This window comes from Mustela nigripes, chromosome 2 (assembly GCF_022355385.1).
Source record: "Mustela nigripes isolate SB6536 chromosome 2, MUSNIG.SB6536, whole genome shotgun sequence".
Taxonomy (NCBI): Eukaryota; Metazoa; Chordata; class Mammalia; order Carnivora; family Mustelidae; genus Mustela; species Mustela nigripes.
This window is the reverse complement of record NC_081558.1, coordinates 163,994,208-164,013,481: the sequence shown is the minus strand read 5'-3', so window position 1 is coordinate 164,013,481 and position 19,274 is coordinate 163,994,208. Positions and strand designations below refer to the sequence as shown.

The 19,274-nt window shown below is 41.1% G+C and overlaps 1 protein-coding gene across 1 annotated transcript in view; it reads right to left on the bottom strand.

Moving 5' to 3' along the window:
• The window catches only part of MYH15 (myosin heavy chain 15), a 150,042-nt gene that overhangs the window by 6,234 nt on the left and 124,534 nt on the right, over positions 1-19,274 (bottom strand). The window contains 7 exon segments of the mRNA XM_059388137.1: positions 8,129-8,233; positions 11,140-11,310; positions 13,386-13,511; positions 17,560-17,634; positions 17,636-17,764; positions 17,979-18,112; positions 18,115-18,170. Coding sequence (XP_059244120.1) covers positions 8,129-8,233; positions 11,140-11,310; positions 13,386-13,511; positions 17,560-17,634; positions 17,636-17,764; positions 17,979-18,112; positions 18,115-18,170 — 796 coding nt within the window.

Below are 19,274 nucleotides of genomic sequence, written 5' to 3'. Positions count from 1 at the left end.
CTCCATAAAAAAAAATACCTTGAGGCAAATGAAAATGGAAATACAACATACCAAAACTTATAGGATATAGCAAAAGTGATTCTAAGAGGGAAGTTCATAGTAATAAATGTCCACATTATGAAATGAAGAAAGATCTCAAATAAACAACCTCATTTTATGCTATAGGAACTAGAAGAAAAATCGAAGACCTAAGTTCTAAAAGGATGGAAATAACAAATATCAGAATGAAAATAAATCAAGAAAGACTAAAAAGACAATAGAAAATGAAACTAAGAGCTGTTTTTTTAAAAAAGATAAAATTGATAAGTGTTTAACAAGACTCACGAAGAAAAAAAGAGAGGACTCAAATAAAAATAGAAATGAAAGGGGAGACATTACCACTGATGCCACATAAATGCAAAGGATCATAAGAAACTACTATAAACAATTAATATGCCCCCAAAATGGATAATCTAGAAGAAATGAATAAATGAATTCAGTAAAGTACCAAATACAAAATTAATATACATAAATCTGTTGCTTTTCAATACACTGAAATGAAGTGGAAGAAAGATAAATTAAGAAAACAATTCTAGAGATTCAATGTCCTCCTTATCAAAATACCAATAGTATTTTTCACAGATCTAGAACAAATAATACTAAAATTTGTAGAAGCACAAAAGAACCCAAATAGCCAAAGCAATCTTGAGAAAGAAGAATAAAACTGTCTCAGATTTCAAGATGTACTATAAAGTTATAATAAAACAGTGCAGTACGGGCATGAAAATAAATACATAGATCAACTGAACAGAACAGAGAGCCCCAAAAGAAACTTACACCTATATAGTCAGTTAACCTATGACAAAGGCAGCAAGACTACACAAGAAGGAAACAAAGTCTCTTCAATAAGTGATGCTGTGAAATCTGCAAAAGAATGAAACTGGACCACTTTTTTACACCATACACAATAATAAACTCAAAATGTATTAAAGACTTTAATGTGAGACCTGAAACCATAAAACTCCTAGAAGAACACATAGGCAGTAATCTCTTGGATATCAGCCTTAGCAACATATTCATGGATGTTTCCTATTTTTAATTTATTTTATTTATTTTTTATGGGCATGTCTCCTTAGGCAAGGGAAATAAAAGCACAAATAAACTATTGGGATTATACCAAACTAAAAATCTTTTGCACAGTAAAGGAAATCACCAACAAAACAAAAGTACCACCTACTAAATGGGAGAATATATCTGCAAATGATATACCTGTCAAGGGGTTAATATCCAGAATTTATGAAGAACTTATATAACTCAACACCAAAAGCCCCAAATAATCTGCTTTAAAAATGTGCATTGGATGTGAATAGACATTTTTCAAAGAAGGCATATAGATGGCCAATAGACATAGGAAAAGATGCTCACCATCACTAGTCATTAGTGAAATGCAAATCAAAACCCGAATGAAATATTACCTTACACTTGTCAGAATGGCTAAAAGAAAAAAAAAATGTTGGCAAGGATGTGGAGAAACTTACATTCTCACTAATTCGCTATTAGTGAGAATGTAAGTTGGTAAGTTGATGAAGCCACTAGGGAAAACAGTATGGAAGTTTCTCAAAAAACCAAAAATACAAGTACCATAGTAAATACCAATCCAGTAATGCCCCTACTGGGTATTTACCCAAAGAATACAAAAACACTAATTTGCAAAGATATATGCACCCCTATTTTACTGCAGCATTGTTTACAATACCAAGATGTGGAAACAACCTAAGTGTCAACACAGAGATTAATGAAAAAAGATGTGATATATATAAACAATGGAATATTACTAAGCCATAAAAAAGGATGCAGGCTTACATTTCCAGCAACATGAATGGACCTAGAGGGTATTATGCTAAATAAAATAACCCAGACAGAGAAAGACAAGTACTATATGATTTCACTTTCATGTGTAATCTAAAAAACAAAATGAAAGAACTAACAAAAATAGCAAAACAAGATCTTAAATACAGAGAGCTGGTGGTTGCCAGTGGTGTTGGGGATGAGCAAAAGAAGTAAGGGGAGTGGGAGGGTACAGTCTTCCAGTTTTGTAATGAATTAGTCATGGGATGAAAGGCACAGCATAGGGAATATAGCCAATGGTATGTTAATAGTATTATATGGTGGTAGATGGTAGCTACACTGTAGAGAATATAGCATAACATCTAGAGATGTCAAATCACTATGTTGTACACATGAAACTAATATAACATTCTGTGTCACCTATACTTCAACAATAGCAACATTTTAAATAAACTTTCAGCTAGACTCACCAAGAAAAGAGTGAGGACTCAAATAAAATTAAAAATGAAAGAGGAGACACTACAAATGATACCCTAGAAATGCAATGGATTATAAGAAAGTATTATAAACAATTATATCTAAAGATTTGGACAGCCTAAAAGAAATAGATAAATTCTTAGAACATACAATCTACCAAGACTTAATCATGAATAAAGAGAAAATATGAACAAATCAAAAACATAAGAAACAACAAGTTTGGCAAAGATGTGGGGAAAAAAGGAACTCTCCTACCCTGTTGGGCAGAATGCATATTGGTAAAAACGGTATGGAGTTTCCTCAAAAAATTAAAAATAGAAATATCCTAAGATCCAGAAATTGCACTACTGGGTATTTTACCCAAAAAATACAAAGACACTAATTCAAAGGGATACATGCACCCTGATGTTTACTGTACCATTATTTACAATAACCAAACTATGGAAGCAGCCCACAAGTCCTTCATTAGATGAATGGATAAAGATGTGGTGTATGTGTGTGTGTGTGTGTGTGTGTGTGTTTTCAGCCATATTATTGGTGTATTATTCAGTTATAAAAAAGAATGAAATCTTGCCATTTACAACAGGGACAGAACCAGAGAGAATAATGCTAAGTGAAATGGGGTTTAAATGGGGATTAAAGAGTACATTTATTATGATAAAAAAATAAAATGATAAAAACAAATAAAACTCAGGCACCTGGGTTGCTCAGTTGGTTAAGTGTTGGCCTTTGGATCAGGTCATGGTCCTGGGGCCCTGGGATCAAGTTCTGCATTGGCTTCCTGCTCAGCAGGAGTCTGCTTTTCCCTCTGCCCCTCCCCCTGCTCATGTACTTTCTCTCTCTCTCTCTCTCTCACACACACACAAAAATAAACAAATAAAATCTTTTAAAAAATCAAAATCAATCAATCAATCAATCTTAATACCAAAAAAAAAAAAAAAAATCTGAGCAGACCAATTATAGCAAGGAAATTGGAATAGTAATAAAAAAAAAAAAACACACAAAAAACAGAAGTCCAGGACCAGATGTCTTCATTGGTAAATTCTTTCAAATGTTTAAAGAAGAATTAATATCACTTCTTCCCAAATTCTTTCCTAAAATTGAAGAGGAAAGAACACTTCCAACACCTTTTACAAGGCCAGCATTACCTTGATATCAAACCATAAGAGAGAAAGAGAGAGGAAAGAAAGAAAATTACAGTCCAGTATCCCTGATGAACATAGATATGAAAATCCTCAAGAAAATATTAGCAAACTGAATTCAATGATACATTAAAAGGATCACATGCCATGATCAAATTGGATTTATTCCAAGGATGCAAAGATGGTTTGATATCTGTAAGTCAATGTGATACACCACATTAACAAAATGAAGGATAGAAATCATATGATCATCTCACTACATGCAGAAAAAGCATTTGACAAAATTCAACATCAGTTCATGATAAAACCTCCCAATAGTGTAGGTATAAAGTGTTATCTCTCAAGATAGTAAACGCTATATATGAAAAACTCACTTAGCTGTCTAACATTATACTCAAGAAAAACTAAGATTTACCTCTGAGATTAGAAACAAGACAAAGATGCCTACTCTTAGTACTTTTATTCAACATATTACTGGATGTCTCAGCCAGAGCAATTAGGCAAGAAAAAGAAATAGAGGGCATCCAAATCAGAAAGGAAGAAGTAAAAGAACCTTGATTTGAAGATAATACACCAGCATATGTAACAAAACAAAACAAAACAAAAACTAAAGACTCCACCAAAAACTATTAGCAACAATAAACAGTAAAGTTGCAGGATATAAAATCAGCATACAAAAATCCATTGTGTTTCTGTACACTAGTGACAAACTATCGGAAAGAGAAATTAAGAAAACAATCCTGAAAAAAAAAAGAAAAGAGAAAAGAAAAGAAAAAAAAAGGAATAATCTCAGGGCACTGGGTGGCTCAGTCAGTTAAACATCTGACTCTTGATTTCAGCTCAGGTCATGATCTCAGCATCCTGGGATGGAACCCAGGATGGGTTCCCTGATCAGCACAGAGTCTGCTTGTCTCCCTCTCCCTCTACCCCTCCCCCTTCCCCTCCCCCTGCTTGTGCTTGCTCTCTAAAATAAATAAATCTTAAAAAAAAAAAAAAGAAAGAAAAGAAAACAATCCCATTTACAAATGCATCAAAAGGATAAAAATTCTTAGGAATAAATTTAACGAGAGGGATGAAAGAACTACACCCTGAAAACTATAAGACATTAATGAAAGAAATTTAAGATGACACAAATTAAATGGAAAGGTAATCCATGTTCATGGACTGGAAGGATTAATATTATTAAAATGTTTATATTACACATAGCAATTTACAGTTTCAATGCAATGCCTATCATAATTTCAATTACATTTTTCACTGACATAGAATAAACAATTTTAAAATTTGTATGGAACCACAAAGGACCCCAAATAGCCAAAGGAACTGAGAAAGAAGAAAACTCAGTGCACCATGCTACCCGATTTTAAACTGTATTATAAAGCTATAGTAATGGATCAAGGTAGTCAAGAGGTACAAAATCCCAGTTTTAAGATGAACAAGTCCTAGAGATATAATGTTGAGCATAGTGAATGCGGTTAACAATACAGTGTTGTATACTTGAAACTTGCTAAGAGAGTAAATCTTAAGAGTTCTCATCTCAAGAAAAAAAGATTTTGTAATTATGTGTAGTGATGGATGTTAATTAAACTTGTGATAATCATTTCACAATGTAAACAAACATCAAATTATATTGTACACCCAACATTAATGCAATGTTATGTGTCAATTTTATCTGAATATAAATAAATAAATACATGAGTAAAGAAAAAAACTTCAAGCCATTTGTATCGCTTAGCGTCCTTCCCCACTCCACCTTAAAGTACAATCTGACCATAGATAATTCATTACTAATTTTACGCTTACTAAAGCAGAGACCAAGATATAAGGAAATGAGACAACTCTATTTTTTCAATAAAATCTATTCTCTTTTCATCTGCCTGTCCCTCTCCATCCCAGGTTTAAGAAATTTGAAGACTCATAGAATTATGTGTTTACGGGAAGTTCTAAAACCAATAGCAGTTTAATTGCTTAAACCCAATTCACGGAGACCAGTAAACTTACTGCGTGGTCAAGGAAGCCACAAAGAAGAAAACTGAAGAAGCCTAGGAGCGGTTGCTGATGTTAACAGTGTTCCTCCCGCTTGAGAAGGCAAAACCTTTGTCAGGCTTAGGTTCGCATCTCAGCCCTGTGGTAGGCAGAGGTGTACACAGCTCAGATTTCCCTTCAAGCTGTGAGGTGGGCACTTACCGGAAAACCTCCAGCTGTAGTACCTTTGGGAGTCGCTATAGCATTCACACTGAGATCACCACTCCCCAGGGATCCCCCAGCCAACACCTGGGCCCAGCCAGCAGTTATGAGGACCTGGCCATCACTGCCCAACGTGCGGCTCCTTTCCGGGCAACCTCTGTGCTGGAGGCTGCTCCGAGGTGCGCGGCAATCTGCCTCTCCTGGTCCATCATCCTTCCTTCACCCTTTCCTTTCAGACTTGCACTGTCGCCTAAAGGCTTTCTCTGCCTGATCTTTCTTGCTCTCCCCTTTGTCTTTCCAGGTGTTATGTCCAATAAATCTCTTGTACTTCTAGAACTCTATCCTGGCACCTGGTTCCCAGAGAAGTTACCCCAAATAATCACATTTTGTTTCCTTATCTCTAAAAAGGAAGACACTATATCTGTAATTAGATTTGTAAGGATTAAATAACATCTATACATAGATCCTTGAATATAGAAAGCAGTTGAAGATAAAATGGAGCAGGTGGATGGGGGGTGCTGCTGAAAAACTGTCTGTACCTTCTATAACGGTTCTAAGTTCCTAGTCCTACGTCCTGCTTTATAGCACATTATTCTGGGTACTGAAGAGAGAAAATCGGATGAACTTCCGAATGCTCAATGGGGACTGGTCATACAACTATAGTGGTTGGGGTCACACTTGATTCCCTTTCTAATATAGTAGGATATTCCCAGAGGATTTTTCCTCAGAAAGCAAAGCCACATTTAGGCCCCTTTCGAAATGACATTTTCAATTGGCACCAAAGAAGACTATCACGAAACACCCCACCTCATAGTCCTGGTGGTTATTTTGATGTTAAAGGAGAACAGACTGGATCCAGTCAGCATCTATCTTGGATATTTCAAAACCAGGTACTGATATCAAGGAATGTGGAGGGCTCTCCAATGTCTCTTTAACGTTACGGCGCTTAGCTTAATATCTTGTGTGAAACAGGTGCTCACTAGGTGTTATCTGATTTAACAGCAGAAAAATCATGGCGTAATTGAGTAGATACACTCTAAGCACTGTGCAGACACTTGGAAGAAATGAAGAACTATTCCTCCACGCTAGTACCTGAGGGAACAAAAAGGTTATTGCTGAGAAGAACAAAGAGAAAACACAATAGAACAAGAATGCATTCTTGGGGACAATGAAAACCAAAAAAGGATAGCTTTGGTGTTTTGTTCTATAATGAACTTGTCTTCAGAAGAAAAAAATGTCTGAATAATCTGTAGGAAAATAAAAAGAAAACCCTGGACGTTATTAACAGGCTGCACACGGGACTTCCTCACCCTCCTCAAAAGAAGGGCGGAGACCACCTCTCTCCTGCTCCCAAGCTGTTTACCTCCTTTGCAGCACATACCAGGGGCTCACTCCTGGGTGGTTTCGATAGAAGGAGTGCAGCCTAAAGAAGCACCAGACTAACTCGTCTTAGACAAGAACCGCTTATTCAGGAAAGACGAGCTGCGCAAGTAGCTCATTTCATCTTAATTAGCCCAGGACAGGGCTTCTGAAGTGCTCTGCTTTCTTATCTACAGTATCCTTCCTGCTGCGAGGGAGGAAGATGTTGGCATTTCAAACAGCAACTCAGCCTCAGGGACCAGAAGCAAGACGAGCAGATCCAAAGGTGCTGTGAAAGTGGGTGGCCCCTGGAGTGAAGGTGCCTTTTCGCCGGCATGAGCTAGACCATGCGGCAGGACAGGGCTAGAAAGTGACGTCTGGCGTCCGTGTTTGACAACTGGAATACACACCCCAACTTGTGCGAGGAAGACACGAGGCCCCCGAGGGGCCTTTGGTCTCATGGACTCTAGGGGCCCTTCCATTTGAAGGGAAGATAGGTTAGAAAATGAACATGAAAGGAAGGATGATCTTGTGGCTTCAGAAATGCCTTTATTCCTGGTAAGAAGCCTTCCCACTTCTCTGTTATTGCTGGAGACCAGCGTTGGGCCACAGGAAGAGAAGCTGAGAGTTCTGGAGGCCCGTCGTGAACCGTTGCTGTGTTTCCACCACCTGGCACCAGCACCAGAGTCCTTGGGGGGCCTGGAGGGTTTGTGTTACCAGACACTAGGGGTGAGGATGTCCCCTGCTCCGGGGTAGCCAGGGTCGCATGTCACCTGCCGGCTGAGGACCCTCCCCCCCAACTCTCTGTCGGCCACTTCATTTACACGTTGTTCTCACTCAGCCTCTCACAGGAAGGCATCTTTCTGCAAGCGCTGCAGACGTTATATGTGACAAAACCAGCACCGTATAAATAGCTTTTCGCTTCTAATTGCGACGTGCCACTCCCATTTTGCTCCCTGTAAGCGCTGAAAAGGGACCGTCCCAAACCCCGAATAGCACAGAAGCCCTGGGATTGTCAGTCCGTGTCTACTGCTGAGGGAGGGCGAAGATGGAGAGAGAACAGCAGGAGACCCGGAAGGCCATTTCAGGCTTGAAGGAGCACGTTTCTCCAGCACCCCAACGGATTCCAGGAGGACCTGACAGGTCAGCTCTCTGACGCATCGCTCCAGCCTGCCGGCTTCCTCCTGGGCCTCTGCCCTGCGACGGATTTCGTCCTCCGGTTGACCTTCCAGTTTGCAAACCTGCAACGAAACCCTGACCTCAGACCACAGGCTGGCCGCCAGCAAGCCAGGGTGACATCGTATTTGCCGACTGGCACGGTCCTTTGCAATAGAACGACGTCATCTAGAAAGATGCGTTCATTCTCCATCCGGCCATGATTAAACAGGGCCCCGTCTCTGGGAACCCTGGCTCGCTAAAAGCGAGTGGATTAAATTCTTTATAAAAGGCCTCTTTAAACTCTGAAGGCAGTGAGAGGCTCATCCACGCAGAAGTGACAATTCTCCTGTTAGATCACAAAATACACACATATGCGTGTGTAGGAACATCGGTGAGTATACGGAGAATCAGCTACATAGAGCACCCTTTAAGGATCCAGCCACTTTCATTAAAAATATAATAATAAATAAATCAAAAATAATAAAATTTAAATTAAATTAAATTAAAAAATAAAATTAAAAAAAAAAAAAAAAAGGAACCAGCCACTGTGCTCTGTGGTCTTAAACTGCCTTCTCCATGGTCAGCTCTGACTCTCTGAAATCTGACCTTGAGGCTCTGGCGGATGCGGCATGTTGCCGCCCGGCAGCCCTGTTGTGTGGGCGAGCTATAGCACACTGACAACCTGCCTGCAGCCTGACGGAGTCCTATAAGCAAAGTTAACATTCCTTCAACAAATATTTTATGCCAGCCACACACCAGACCCCAAGGCTAGAGATACAGCCGTGCACAGAACAAACAAAAATCTCTCCCCTATATGAGCATACATTTTAATGAGGGGGAACACACAAAGCAGAATATAGGATATGTTCAGTGGTGAGTTTGGAGAAATAAAGTGGAAACGGGGGTAGAGACTTGAGGGAGGAAGGGTATTGGTTGCTCCTTCTCTTCCCCTCGATGTCCGTGGCTCTCTCCCCTGCCTTCTTCTTGACACAAATGCCACCTTCTCCACAGGGCCTCCCGGACTATCCTTTTAAAAATTGCAGTCTAATGCCCGAGGCAGGAATGTGCCCGGAACGTCTGACCCCATCTCTTACTCCCTGCTTCCCTCCCCCCACTTCAGACACACTGCTCTTGCTCTTCCTCAGGGAGAGCAAGTCAGCAGGTGTACCAGTTCTTTATAGAGGAAGCCCATTAAAATAATCTTCTAACCCCCTATCACACAGGAGCCTAAAACATAGTTCTATTGGATGAGACATGAGGCGATGAGACCCCCCCTTTAAGATGAAGTTTTCTTTAAGTGTATTAAAACTCCTCTGGGAAAATCACTATTACATAAAACCTTAGACATCATATAATTTCACTGTAAATATATCGTCATGTAATCCTAACAGATAATAGTATTATGATTATGTTTTTAAGAAAATTAATCATAATTCCTTAGTATCAGCCGATATCAGGGGCTCATTGCTACTGAGTTAACACTGGTTCTAGGACTTAATGGTGGAGAAAGAGCAGAATTAAGAACAAAATTAAAGCCTGCAATCTTAAATTTGAATTGGAAATACCAGTATCAATCCTGTATTATTTTTTTATTAGGGAAAAAAGACATATTCTAAGTTCTTGAATTTTATACCTATATGTTTTTTCTCTCATACTAAAAAACTTGGTTCTTATACAATAAAGATTAAATAATTATTGGTTAAAGAATTATATTAGTCTTACTCATAGTAGTAATAAGATACCGCTATTTGAAACTGCAAGTACAGTACTTCATTTGCTATTTTTTTTTCTTTTGTCCTTAGATGTATCCCATGAGGCATGTACAAAGCACTATGTTTAAAAGTCACTGGGAATAATTCGTCTGTGGGTTTTATGCTCCCCAAATTGATACACAGTTAGCTTCACTTGTTTCCATTTTTGTTAACATTTTAAGGATTGATTTGTTTTATTCTGCTCTTTGATTTAAACTTGTTTTTTAATTAGGAAGCATGTAAATGCTTTATATGATTTTGCAGTCAAAACAATGGAACAAGTTTCATTGAGAAGGTCTCAGTTTCATCTCTGTGTTCTTCTCCTATGGGTAGCTATTTTTATTCGTTTTTGTCTAATCCTGTCACCCCTTCTTTTTGAAAACCTAAGCAAAATGTGTATGTGCACCCATCTTCTAGATTTCCTCTGCTCTTGCACAAAAGCTTGTGACACTACCTATTGATGGTGACTTTTATCATCATTGTACCACTAGGTGGGATCTCCAGAACCTACTACAGAGCTCTTCCTCATTCCTAATTAATCAGCATGATTATATGGAGGTACCATGGATGTGCATTGGAATTCTACTGTATGGATATACCATAAATGTGCAAAAGCAATACTGTATTTGTCAGGGGCCCTTCTGAACCATCAAGTCCCAGTGAAATTTTCTTCCTCCCCTCCTAACATTTGTCACCAACTTGTACATAGTCATTGAAATCGATTCAATAGTCAAGAGAGATTTTTCTATTTGTTGTTAAGCTCCCTGAAGGCAGGTGCAATGTCACTGTCGTCTGCCCTTCATATATCTTCACCAAGCATTTCTTGATCCTTGATTTAGTTGTTTCCCTTCCACTTTCCCTGGCAAATAAAAAAGGTGCATTCTCTGCAGAGCAAATAACAGGAACAAAGACACAAAAGCAAGACTGCACAGATGTACCCAACAAGTAACTCCAGCTGTGGGAAGCCTGGAGTTGGTGTGGCTGAATGGAAGAAGATGTATTCTCACTTAGCAGGAAGAGGGGAGGCAGAGTTAATCCAGCCCAATAAAAGTCTTGGTTGATCGCCCAAAGTCAAACAAGAATAAATAAGTATATTGAGATCTGATGCTCTCAATGATCTACAAGTGCTAAAAAGCAGAAGTGATTAGAGAAATAGGGAACATTTGGAGTGATATTCCAGGATAAGACCTTGAATCTGGAGTCATCATGACCCCATCATGACCCATGCAAACGCCTACCCTAGATTCTAATTTCTGGATTTGCTTTCTGTTCCCCGTCACGGCCGTCTGTTCAGCTTCATCCAGCTTTTTTTGTAAGTCTTTAATTGTCTGCTCCATATTCTTTCTCATCCTCTCAAAGTGAGCATTGGTGTCTTGCTCCTTCTTCAGTTCTTCTGATATGTCCGCTGCCTAAAACAGAAGAAAGGAGCTGGGATAAGGCGGCAGCCAAGTGACCTTCTCATTTGCACCCACAATCTTCAGGTCATGATTTGACCAGATGTCATGTCTTCCTCTGTCCTTAACTTGGGTCACCCTCACGTTTGTCAACGATATGGCAATCAAGATGACATCAGCTACAGAGAAACTGGGGTGAGGGGTAGCAGAAACTATCTAGAGATGAAGCACTACATGAACACTGCACAACACAAAAGAAAGCTGACCAACCGGAACAACAGCTCTGAGCAGACGAAAACCCGGGACGTGCCCTGTAGTATCTTGCACCAGGACAAGTACGGAAGGATGCCTATGAAAATCTTTCACATCTCACTTTTATAATTCTGTGATTCACAACAGCAAACAAGTTTAGGCTTCAGGAGTTTGGCAGCTACAGATGCTTTCAGTGCCAATAATCTGGCACAAAGAAGGTTAATTCTTGTTTGTGAAGCCTGCTCTTGGCTTTGGCTATGTGTACAGGGCTTGATGTCTCGACAAAATTATTAAGAACTGGTTCATGAATCTCTCAGTGCATTTAATGTAAGAACACTGTCCTCCCAGCCAAAGCTTCTCTGTCTATCAGGTTACCAACCATCTGTATAATTTAAGTGTGAGACGTCTGTGCAGATGGTGAGGGCAAAGAATGAATTAGGGAGGCAACTCTGGGTTCTGCTATGTGGGGTTGGGACTCAGAGCTGATCTATTAGAAAACTGGAAGGTGGGGGAAGAGGTAGTGAGGTTCATTTTTCAACATTGTCAAGAAACTCTCATAAAGGCACGCGAGAGCAGCTAGTCTTCATAATGCATGACTGCATACATTTCCCAAGCTGGAGTAGACACTCTTTTTATCCCATTCTCTCTTTGCGGATTTTCGTAAATGTTAAGCATATTATTCTCCTCTTGGCCATCAAACATTTCCAAGCTTTCACATACCTCTTTTCCATCACGAAATGCCTGCCTTGATACAAAATGGCTGGGTGATAGGCACACTTCTCTATTCTTAGAGAGGGCTGGATTCTGCAGTGACCTGGTATCCAGGGGTTTGGCGCAAAGATTTTGTTTAGCTCCTCAACTGGCAAATAACTCAGGCGAATATAGACACAAGCTCTTCCCCTCTTTTGAATTTTAAAATGACTAATATAAAATCCAATTAAATGTCTTGTCTCCCCACTTCCCATACCCCTTTCATCAAGAGGATCAGCTTCCATTCACATAGCAAAATCAGGGCTGCTACACATAGTCGGGCGTTGATGGACTACACAGAGTCACTCGATGGGGAGAGAGCGAGTGGAGGCTGCAGTTAAGGGTACACTCTGCTCAACAAGCCTGGGGCCTGCAAGATCCTCCATCTCTCTCTGCTAATTTTTATGCCGAGTGTTACCTTCTGCTTGCTATGCCCTTTGAGAGAAGTGTTGCATCTTCCCACAGGGGGTGCCCAGCAGTGGCCTTTCTTCAGTTCCCACAAAGCTTCAGACAAGGCTGGCTGCCAATGCTGAGGTTAGTGCCACTTAGGAAAAGCACCCCCATCCACAATTTTAAACTTTCACATAAAGAAGGTACACCAGCCCTGGAACCCTTCTTTACCAACCTGATGGTGCTACTCAAACAACAGTATGGGTTGGAAGAGATAAGTGAAATAAGCTTTCTTTCCAGATCATCATCATCAAACCATTACAGACACTAAGAAAATAGCTATTTGTGGGGACATACAGGAAGAATTGTTTCTAGACTCTAGATGTATTGATTCACAAGTGGAAAGTGGCTTAGCTTTAAAAAAAAGACACACACACAAAAACCCCTCTTGCTTTCATGAGGTTTTGCTTATAGCAATTCAACGGCTCCTTTTTAATGTCTGAGTAGGTTGGAAGGGAGGAGCTAATTGGCCTAATTTTTCAAAATGGGAACAGAGAGGCAAAGGGGTCAGCTAATCTGCTCCCGGCTGTATGGAGAATCAATGGAATTCTTTCTGGCCGCGGATCTGCCTCTGCCCCTCGGCTACCACTCCGGTCAACTCTGGAAGACGGGAGTGAGGGAGCAGTCAATGGACCCACCTCAGTGGCTGCCTTCTTGACCTTCTCTTCTGCATTTTGACACCTCTGCACTGCCTCTTTGGCTTCTTTCTGCATCCTGGCAACATCAACCTCCAGTTTCTTCTTCTGGCTGAGGAGGCTAGTGTTCTAAAGCAAAGCAGCACTCTCGTTAGGCAAGTTGAGACCAGCGATGCAAAAGCCAGCTGGTTGGTGGCAGACATGCAACGGGAATGGGCTCTGGCCGGGAGCAAGTTCCATTCTAAGCGGCTAGTCAGTGTACCGGTCCTTCCAACCCCGGGAAGCCACACTAGAAAACTCCCCTGTGCCAGCAAAGGCATATTTGAATGGAAGGTATTTCATCCATTAGAGGCTCGATATCAAAGAGACAGTTTCTCTGAATAAGAAAGTAGAAATGGATCCAGATAAGCTACAAACCCCAAATGTATGTTTGGTTTTCAACTTGTTGAGGAATACGGTTTTCTGCCTTTTATTTATTGATGTGGTAGAAACAAGTGTTCCAGAGCACAAGTCAGGGTCAGCAGCAGATATTTGGGGAGCAGGAGGTTGGGAAATAAAAAATCAGTTTCCAGGGGCACCTGGGTGGCTCAGTGGGTTAAACCTCTGCCTTTCGCTCAGGTCATGATATCAAGGTCCCGGACAAGCCCTGCATTGGGCTCTCTGCTCGGCAGGGAGCCTGCTTCCCCCCACTCTCTGCCTGCCTCTCTGCCTATTTGTGATCTCTCTCTCTTTGTCAAATAAATAAATAAAACCTTTTTTAAAAAATCAGTTTCCAGTATGCTGCTCTAGGAAAAACAAAAACAAAAACAAAAACCCCCCTTTCTCTTTATCTGCCTCCCTTTCTACCTGATTTGCAGTGAGGAGGCTCAGATGAGTAGCTCAGATGAGTCTCATCCCCTAGCCCTTAGGAAGCCTCTACCACAGGGAGGGATGCTTGGTGTTCTGTGGCTGGTACTGCCCTAATTCTTCTTTCCTGGGTTATGACACTAGAGGCTGAGGCTCCCTTTGCTGCTATTTGGCCCATGTTTGAAGCACAGCTTTTCTGAGGGTGTGAAACCTTAGCATAGAGAATGTAATATAAAAAGCACAGGTTCCTATTTTTGATTTTTCTTCATTGTCCTTTCACTTTTCTCTAGCGAGTACCTCTCTCAGAAAGCAGATTGTACCTTGGAAATAGAAAGATATTCCAGCCTCACAGGCTCTGCCCTGCTTCCTCAATGGCATGAAGCATCTTCATCAAGGCCACCGTGCTCTGTCCTCCCAGAGAGCTTAGGTTTTGTGTCCCCCAACCCAAGATTTTCCCTGGTGGTGGTGGTGGTGGTGTTGAGGATACGTGTGTTTTACTGGGTATTTTCTGGATGCTCACTGTACGTCACTCCATAGAAACTCTTTCTTTGTAAAGGAAGGTATAAATATAAATGCTGACTTGTTTATACATGGAATCATTTAAAATCTGCTAGAGAGATAATTGCCAAAACGTTTTCAAGCTGGATGACTCTAACTGGTTCTTTTGGGGAGGAAGGGGTTTAGGAGATATTGTGCAAGAGGGCAATCTAGACAGTCACAGCTTGGGTTTTAAAAAGAGCACATGTAGTCAGTCAAGGATAAGGCTGGCCTTGTATCTTTATTCTAGGCTCAGAGGTCTGGGAATGCAGAACGTACTAAGAAGGTTCCATTAAAGGTTCATTATGTCATCAAAAGATTGACAGCATTCTATTAACTGCAAGGTGCCCCCACATGATTAAGATTGGGGAGAGGTCCTTGTGAGCAATGTAGTATCACCTAGATACGCTGGTCTAGACAAGGTAGTATCACCTAGATTTGCTGGTCAAAGGGACCAGCAGCATCACCTGAGAATTCATTTGATTCCTGGGTCCCACTGCAGAGATTTTCATTCAGTAGGTCTGAAATGAGACCTGAGAATTTGAATTTTTATGTTAGTTTCTGTTATACAGCAAAGTGTCAGAAACTCTGCCCTAGAGATCAGGTTTCCACAACCTAATTTTCTTTTTGTTTTTTCAAACTCATCTCCTCCTCCCTGTGTCTGCTTTTTCCTCTGGTTGATGTGCTCAGTTCTCTCTAGCCTAGTGTTTTTTCATCATATTGGGACCCACTGGTGCATTATCTGTTATAATAGGCATGGCAAATGATTTATTACCAATAGCTATTAAGTACTACAGATAGATGATTACTTTTTAAAAATTCAATATCCGACTTTATAAGAATCCTGCTCATTGTATTTAGAGAAGCTTTCCTGAGAGAGAAAGAAAATGTTGAAGTGAGTTAGCTTGCCAGGAATTATGCAGCACACACAGCCTATTTGTTCCATATCACATGGTATCTAAATAAGGTTGTGCCATGCACAGTGTTATGATGGACATAAAAATCAAGCTGTAGGCACAAATTAATTGCAATGCTTTCTAGCTGAAATATCTTTGGCTGATCCTTCCTTTTTCCCAGTATTTCTAGGAGGGGGCACAACTGGCATTCTGGGAGGGGCAGTTCTTTGTGAGGTAGGATTATCCTGCACCTAGCATGAATATTAGGATCTCTGAACTCTGCCCAGTCAGTGGCACTCTCCAGTCACTGGAGAGTGATCCCAAAATGATCCCACAGACATTGCTAAATACTCCAGGCATGGCAGCTCTGCCTAATCCACCCTTCACGGCACTCACCAGACTGAAACTCCTAAAATGAAAATCTGATCATTTCACTCTTAGCTACTGGAAACTCTTCAATGGATCCCCGTTAACTACAAGACAGAATTCAAGCTGCCTCAGTCTCAGACTCAAGGTTGCTGGGGACCTGGCTCTCCCTGCCTCTTAATACCATTTCTCTGACCTCTCCCACCTCTGCCTCACCATGTTCGAGTATAGCAATTTCCCTCAACAACCCAAATCTCCTCCTCCCCTAGACTTCTGTCTTTGGCTTCCAGCTGCAGTTAAGCATATTGTGTATCTAGTAGGTCTAGGACTGTCAGAGAAGGCTTTCTGTAGGGATGGGCTTGCTCTGACACTACACACCGGCAGTGGGTTGAAGTTCCTCGCTTAGATCTTCACTTTTTTAGGACGATAGAGACATGCTGCGTAGATACCATGTATATCTGCTCAGGGTATGGTGGGTGCCCTGGAAATGTTGACTGATCCATTTACTGTACACGAGGGTTTCTCCTGGTTCTATGAGAATGGCAAACAATTTCAAAATTCTTGCTTTGTGTCACTTACATAACCTTTCATGAGATACCAGAGTCCTGACAGCTCATCAAATCAGTCAGCAGCCGCTTAGAATTGTTAGAAATCTCCTGGCTCTGAGGCAGGAATATTTAAAACAAACAAACAAACAAACAAAAAAAAAAAAAAGAAAGAAAGAAAAGAAAAATCCTGGGATGCTGGGAGAGTATGGGACTTGGAGGGAACAGGAGAAGCAGGAAAGTGGCTCTGGTACTAGGGAATGTTCATATCTCTCCAGAATCCTGGTTATCAATGCTCTGAGAGTCCATTCTTTGGGACTTAGTATTATAGGTTATATTATATGCTCTCCAAAAGAGATGCTAAAGTCCTAACCCCTAATTCAGATCTCTGAATGTGACCTTATTTGGAAAAACAGTCTTTCCAGAGGTAATCAAGTTAAAAATGAGATCATTAGGAGCTGTCTAAATCCAATACAACTGATGTTCTTATTAAAAAAATAATAAAGGGAAATTTAGATACAAATGTGAACAGAGGAAAAATGGTGTTCAGACGCAGAGAGGATACCATGTGAAGGCAGAGGATTGAAATGATGCAGCTACAAGTTAAGGAGCACCAAAGATCACCAACAAACCTCAGAAGCTAGAAAAAGGCAAGCAAGGATTGACCTACAGGATTCAGAGGGAGCGTGGCCCAGCCGACACCTCGGTTTCAGTCATCTAGTCTTCAATACTGGGAAGAATCAATTTCTGCTGTTTTAAACCAGCCAGTTTGTGGTCCTGAGTTGTAAAAGCTCTAGGAAACTAATACATCCGGGAATAAATGAAGAGTGTGCCCACTGCTTTGCTGCCAAAGATTTAACCTATGCCTCATATAGCACACCCAAGGCCTGACATGGCAACTAGGTATGGTCCGAGGCTGGACAGTAGGTGGAAACAATGGCCTTCACACTGCTGACGCAGCTAATGGGGAGAATTTATGGGCCTCACCTGGGTATGGAAAAGGTTGATTCTCTCTGTGGCCTGTAGGAGCTCTTCCTCTGCCAGCCTGCACCCCCATTCTGTCTTGCTTGTACAAGGACCTCAGTTCCTCCAGCTCAGAGTGGAGAAGAGAGTTGTGCTTCTCGGCCATAGCCCCCTACTCCTTCAGCTCACTGTTCAGGAGTGTGCTGTCATCTAGCTGCACCCAAAGGTCCTGTGAGAGAAAACACGGGCCTGGGGCACAGATCGCTCTGAGTTCAATGGGCTATGCACCTGCAAGTCTGCTCTGGGCAAGCCTCCACCAGTTTAAATTTAAGTATGTTCCTGCTCTCTTGAAGGATTAGATTTGTTGCCCTTACTGTCATTGCTCAATATAATCGGTCTCTCGGTTTGTTTATTCCCTGCCCCCTGCCCCATAGTACATATACCTTGATCTGGGTCTGAAGCTGGCCCAGGGATTTGGTTGTTTCTAACACCTGCCGGTTGGCACAGTTAAGCTGAAGTTCTGTCTCATTGAGGCCCCCTTCCACATTCTTCTTCAGCCGGGTCGCCTCAATTCTCTTCTAGTATCAGAATCCAGACTAGACTGCAGGGAGTCAACAGCACATTGCTGGTTCCTCCTAAATTTAGAATAACATTCAGGGGGAAAAATCATGCACCCAAATTGAGAAAGGTTACCTGCTGTGTACATAATAGTTTAGGAAACAGAAAAAAAAAAAAAGAAAATTCAAGAAAAATTCTGGGAAATTGACAAAATGAGTCTAAGGTTGTCATTTAGAAACATAGCGGTTGGGGCACCTGGGTGACTCCATCAGTTAGGTGGCCAACTCTTGATTTCGGCTCAAGTCATGATCTCAGGGTTCTGGGATCAAGCCCTGCATCCAGCTCTGCATTTTGTGGGGAGTTGGCTTGAGATTCTCTCTCTCCCTCTCCCTTTGCCCCTCACCCCACTTGAATGCTCACTCATGCTCTCTCTCCCTCAAATAAATAAATAAATCTTTTTTAAAAACACAGAGGTTGAAGGCTTAGGTTAATGAGCATCATAACAGATTAAGAATCCTAGAACACCTTCCCACAAGAATCAAGGAAAGTACTAAAATCTTTGTGACATTCCAGTGGGGGAGCCTTAGCCTTATCTAAAATGCCCTAAAGAACAGCATAAGGCAAACACCTAGATTTCCTCGAGTGGCTAAGTAAAAAGGAAGGATGCTCTTCCTGACAGCTATAACATTTAAACTACTTTCAATGGCGAAACACATTTGTACAAGGCAAGAAAGAGCCACGCAGGCTAACATCTCAAGGACCAGCACTACTGCTCTAATGGCCTGTCGATGCTCTTAGTTCTTCTATAATAGCACGGTTATCTTTCTCTAGGAGTTGGAGTAGTCAAGGGTAAGCTGAGAAAACCAACTGCTGTGTAAATATTGAGTTGTTTCAATATTTCTTCCTAACGACAAAGCCCTATGCTGAAACCATATTTGCAAAGTGACAGAAGTTTAGACAATGGATGTGTGTTCAGGAAAGTAATGAAAAACTCTGGGAAACTCATGGCAACCATTTCCCAGCATCCTAGCAGTTAGTTTGGGACTATGTGACTGAATCCTGGCCACTGGATTATGGGCAGAAATGTTTCCAGGCCTTGCCCATACAACATTTTCACTTTTATGGTCTATGACTCCCCTTTTCCACATCTATGGCAAACTTGGTGGCCACATATGGAAGAT